This window comes from Terrapene carolina, unplaced genomic scaffold, assembly GCF_002925995.2.
Source record: "Terrapene carolina triunguis isolate 2854851 unplaced genomic scaffold, T_m_triunguis-2.0 Scaffold989, whole genome shotgun sequence".
In the NCBI taxonomy this organism is placed as follows: Eukaryota; Metazoa; Chordata; order Testudines; family Emydidae; genus Terrapene; species Terrapene triunguis.
Genome location: NW_020665340.1, coordinates 1 through 5,582, shown reverse-complemented (window position 1 = coordinate 5,582; position 5,582 = coordinate 1). Strand labels below are relative to the sequence as shown.

The window sequence follows — 5,582 nt, the reverse complement described above, 5'->3', positions numbered from 1 at the left end:
CAGCAGTTTGGTGTCTAGATTCCCCACACCACTGGCGGCTCGGGGCCCTTCCCCACTTACCCCCCGGCAGGCCCTCTTGGCCCGCCTCTCGTCCATCTCCAACTCGTGCTTCCGCTGTTCTACACGGTCCACCAGCCTCCGCTCCTTTGCTTTCAGCTGCAGTTCCAGTCTCCGCAGCTCCTCAAAGGAGGAACCTGACTGGGGTCTCCCTGTACTGACTGGGGAGTCAGGTCTGACCCACTCCCGGTCACTACACAGACTGCCCCCACGGCTACTCCCCGGCTCTCCGGGCACCCCGGGAGCCCCCCTGGGGTCTGGAGCCTGCACCTCAGACGGGTCATTCTCTACAAGCTGAGCAATCAGCCGCTCCTTAGTGAGCCTACCCATGCTCAGCCCTCTCTCCCTGCACAGACGTGCCAGGTCGCTCTTACGGAGCTGGTTCTAGGCCATTTCCAGGCTGGTTCCGTTCAATACCCTCGTTCTATCACTGGCAGCCACTCACCGCAAAGCGCCGGCGCTCGCAGCCCACGTCTACAGGGTGCATCCACGAACAATCCCGCTTCTGACACCACGTTGTCACGGACTCACAGATCATGCCCACTCCTGGTCCCATGCAGTCCGTGGGGGTGCCCCTGTTAGTGATACAGCCCTTCGCGGGGGTACACTCTCTCTCGGGGTCAGGCCCCTCCACCTCCTGGAGCCGCACCTCTCGGAGCCTTAGCACACCTGTTTCTCACCGTGGGCCCCCTCAGGGAGTCCACTCGCTCTGGACCCCTGGGCCTCCACCCCCAAAGGGGTTGATGCAACCCTGTTCTCTAGACCAGAGTGACTCTCAGCCAGCATAAAACAGGAGGGTTTATTGAGAGTTGAACACAGCATGGGAAGCTCTCAGGGCCTCAGGCCTGGCCTCCCTCAGCCCAGCACATCCCAGTCTCTGCACCCCGGTCGGCTCTGCCTGCTCCCCCTGCGCACAGGCCATGGCCCCTCCTGCCCTCTCCCAGCCCATCCCCTGCTCCCTTGGTGCCCCGGGGGCACATAGTCGTGCGCCCCACAAGGTGGGAGGGAGGCTTCAGGCCTGTGAGCTGTGCTATGCTGTGATGAAGTGGGGGGTTTTCTTGTTTTCAGTGAGGTTTCAATGGTTTGCATGCGGAGGGGGTGGGACTCAGTTTCCCGGGGTGGGACTGGTTTAACGAGGGGAGGGGAGAGGGAGTTTGTTGTTGCAGAGGACCAGAGAGAGAACTTGGGGCCCCAGCCGATGGCCTGGAGGATGGATACCCCAGCGACCGGTGACCTGGCGACCTGGTGACCCGGAGGCCCAGCTTAGAAGCTGCAGCCGGTTCTGGCCAGTGGGCGGACAATGGGCTGCAGAGTGAGGACCCAGTGACCTAACCAGCCGGTTCCAGCCAGAGGACAGAAGCGAGGAGAGGAGGCCCCGGTTTACAACCCTGTTTCCCTGAAGAGAAGACAATGGACAGAGGCGGGGCTTGGGGGAGGTGATATCAGATGCCCAGCTGGGAAGCAGGGGGGCTCTGGGCTGGAGAGAGGGAGCCGAGGTTCCCACCGAGAGGCAGGGTGCCAGGCTGTGCTGGGAGGGGTGCAGGGAGCCAGGGCTGGGCCAGCACCCCAAGGCGGTGAAGGAGGATGAGATGGGGGCAGAAGGGGGGTTCTCTTTAACCCTTTGCAGACTGGACAGACACAGCCTGGGGCTCAGTGGCTGGATCACATCCCCCCCAAAGCCAGTCGCTGGTAGCAGCCTCTGTGCGCCCCCCATCGCTGGCAGAGGGGTGACAGGAGGGGGAGGGGCTATGCCTTGGGTCCCAGGGAGGGGAGTTAGGAATGGCTGAGGCTGTACATAACGGAGTCTGACTCTTCCCCTATCCCATCAGTGGGGCGGTGGCCATGGGGCACAGAGAGCCACATCCCTAGATGGGAGCCTGGCCTGCCCCCTGCCCTAACAGCCAAGCAGCCTGGGGGTCCCGTCCCGTCCCCTCTCCCGTCCCTCCCCAAGAACTGACAGCGCTGCCAAGAGTAGTGGGGAAGGTGCTTTATTGGGAAGAGCAGGTGGCTCTGGGGGCAGCAAGCTGTGGGGGGCAGAGTCTCTGCGGGGAGGGGGCTGCTTCTAGACGTCCTCAGGGGCCTCCTGGTCGAGGGTTTGGACGTCATCCAGGAAGCTCTTGGGGGTTAGGATGTGACTGGAACCTGGGGGGGGAGAGAGGTGGTTGGCAGCGGTGGGCACAGTGGGGCGGGCATGAGGCTGGCATCACCATCTCCCCCATCCTTGCAGCTGGACCCTGCTCTAGTGCAGGGGGGGAGGGGCTGTCTCCTGCCCCCCGCGGCCTGGCACCGCACCCCTCGTGTCGCTGTACCCTGCACGGCCAGGCAAGAATCCATGCGCTGACAGCGTTCCTCACCCTTGGGTCTTAGAGGGGTGTGTGCAGGGGGTGAGCCATATCCCTATGGGTGTTACTGGGGGTGTCTGACTGGACCCCCACACATGGTCCCTGGGCAAGGAGAGGCCTGGGGAGCCAGGGACTAGGAGATCAGGTGTCTAGATACAGGCCATGCGTGGCTGAGGCAGGTGGGGCAAGCGCATCTATTCCCAGGCCCCCGGGTGCGGGAGGACAGAGGGTGGCAGGGGCGCCCTGTGGGTGCTAGGCAGGCAGTTCTAGGGTCTCCCCCTCCCAGGGGGTCCCGACTGTCCCTGACCTGGGCATTCCAGCCGCCTCTCCCCCCAGGACTCGCCCCACTCACCGATCACCACCTCCCACTCGCCCTTGGTGGCCCGGGTCACTTCATAGGCACAGCGCATCTCAGACATGGTCACCCCACCCAGCACGTAGATGATGAGGCGCGGACCCGTCAGGTACTCGGCCGCTGGCTTGCTCTTGTGCCAATGCCCGAAGCGGGTGCTGGGGGAGAAAGGAGCAGTGTGGATACCAGGGGCTCGCTGAGGGAAGGCCAGGTGGAGGGATGGGCACTGCCCGAAGCGGGGGCTGGGGGGAGAGGGGCAGTGTGGATACCAGGGGCTCGCTGAGGGAAGGCCAGGTGGAGGGATGGGCACTGCCCGAAGCGGGGGCTGGGGGGAGAGAGGGGCTGTGTGGATACCAGGGGCTCGCTGAGGGAAGGCCAGGCAGAGGGATGGGCACTGCCCGAAGTGGGGGCTGGGGGTAGAGGGGCTGTGTGGATACCAGGGGCTCGCTGAGGTAAGGCCAGATGGAAGGGCAGGGCCTGGAGGGGGATGGGGGGCAGGCCCTGCCCAAGGGAGTGGGACAGGAGTCCCAAAGGAGGCAAGAGGGAGAAGGGGAGGGTGGCACCTGCCCTGGGCTGGGCTGGGGGTGCTGTCTAAAGCTCAGCCAGACCCTTTCCTCCATCCTGAGCCCTGGTGTGTTGAGGGACTGCTGGGGTGCGGGGGACATGGTGAGAGGGGTCCAGGGCTCCAGGCTCTTGGACACCCCCTCCCCCGTAGAGGACAGGGTCCTGGCCACGCACTCCCAGGCACAGACGCTCCTACACCCGGGGGGGGGGAGTGTCAGGGCTCTACCCCCCACAGCCCAGCCAGGCTCAGCCTTACCTGACGGTAGCCTGGGAGCTGGTGGTAGGGACCTGGTCTGACACGAAGGGCCACAGCTTCTCGTCCAGTTTCTTCTCAATGATGTCCTGGACAGAGGGAGGGGGGAAGAGGACAGGTCAGCAGGGGCTAAGCAGCAGGAACCTTGGACCTGGTGGCCAAGCCAGGCCCCATTGGGGGGAGGGGCTGGGACGGCTCCTCCCTGAATGATTGACAGTCCCTGTGGGAGCAGCCTGGGGCCCCCTTTCTGGGGTGGGACATGGGAAGCCAGGAAAAAGCATGTTGACTCCTCCCGTGATGCCCCCCCCATCTCCCCACCTTCCCCTCAGCTGCTCAGTGCCCTGCTGTGAACTCCCCACCCATCCACCGTTATGGGGAGGGCAGAGACCTCCTGCAGCCAGATCCAGGGCCCCTCCCTTGGGGGAGGAGGGAGGCAGGGGGCTGCCCTCAGTGCCCCTTCCCTGCTGCGGGCAGATCCAGGCCCTGCCTCTTGCCCCATGAGGTGTGTCCCAGCCACGCAGGGGGCCCAGGCTATGATACATCCTAATACCACATAATAGGGGCTTTTACATTAATCCGCTGCGTTGACTTGTACAGGGAGGCTTAAGGCCTGCCGAGCTGCGGCTAGCGCGGGGGGTGGGGGTGGGGGTGGGGGGGGGTTGGATTAGGCACAGGATTGAGGCTACCACAACTGCCTGCCCCAAAATCCCACAGGAGGAACCATCACAGCGCTGGAGCAGGGGCCTGGGAGCCTCCCTCGGGTGGGGGGGTTAATTCTTGGCCTGGAGGAGCCCCAAGGCAGTAGGCTGAAGGCAACTAAGTGTGCCCCCCACCCTCTTGAAGAGTGCCCCACAGGGCAGGGCGATGAGGGGCTCAGCCCCCAGCAAGCATTGGGGGAAGGAGCGACCATGTCACCTCTCACAAGCTAAGCAGGTTTGGGCCCAGGCAGCGCTTGGATAGGAGACCTCTAAGGAAAAGCCAGTGGGTGCTGGGGGGTGCTAGTGAGTCAGCAGAGGGTGCCTTATGTCCCCAGTGCGGCGCTAGGGGGCGCTGTACTGCCAGGAGCGGGCGGGGGGCTCAGCAGGGGGCGCTCTCCCCTGGCAGTCAGGGCTGGCCCCAGTGCGGCACTAGGGGGCGCTGGGCTGCAGGGAGCGGGCGGGGGGCTCAGCAGGGGGCGCTCTCCCCTGGCAGTCAGTGACCAGTACTGTGCTGCAGGAGTTCGTCCTTTAGATGAACGTCAATCAGCTGCTCCTCACTGGAGGTTAGGCCAAGGACCCTGCCGGCCATTCAGATTCCAGTGCCAGTCATGACAGTGGGCTGCCTGGATCCCCTGCACTTCCAGCCCCCCACGCTGATCACCTCCTGCCCTAGACTCTCGGGCAGTGCTGCTGTGCGGCTGTTAACAGCTGCCTGCCACTCCTCAGGAGGAATTCAGCCCCGGTGAGGGACCCCTGTATAAACCGCCCGTGCCCCACCCCAGAGGTGGCAGCATCTCAGTACTGGGTAAGACAACTGCCCTGCACTCGTGTTTATGATCTAAGACCCCTAAGGATGGCAGCAGGAGAGGACTTTCTGATGAGCCCCTCACATGGCTAGAGCCCTGCACGGATACAAAAATGTGGATGTGCATCAGCCCGCGATCCACTAGCCGTCTGTATCCGCATCCTCATGGGTAGCAGCAAGCCCTCACAAGGGCTAGCGAAGGGGGGAAGGGGTCTTGCTTGGAAGAGGCAGCGCGAGGGTGGGGCTTGGGGGTAAGGGGCAGCTTGGAGGGGGTGGGGGCTTGGGGGAAGGGGCAGCGTGGAGGGGGCAGGGTCTAGAGGAGAATGGGTAGCGCGGGGGCGGGGTCTCAAGAAGGGGCAGCGTGGAGGGGGTGGGGGCTGGTGGGAGGGGTTTCTCATCACGTGATGCTCCTGGGGGGTCACAAGCGACGGTACACGGCAGCAGCAGAGCATGTTGCATCACACTGGGGTGCTGCCCGGGAGCTGGTGGGGACGCTGGTGCTGCTCAGCGT

The 5,582-nt window shown here is 64.2% G+C and overlaps 1 protein-coding gene across 1 annotated transcript; it reads right to left on the bottom strand.

The window, feature by feature from the left end:
* Positions 1-2,048: 2,048 nt before the first annotated feature.
* On the bottom strand, positions 2,049-3,657 carry LOC115271400 (syntaxin-binding protein 2-like; the record flags this gene model as incomplete). Its single annotated transcript, XM_029913853.1, has 3 exons — positions 2,049-2,199; positions 2,752-2,909; positions 3,572-3,657. Coding segments are annotated over 3 exons (324 nt in total), but the record flags the coding sequence as incomplete, so codon positions are not given.
* Positions 3,658-5,582: the final 1,925 nt, after the last annotated feature.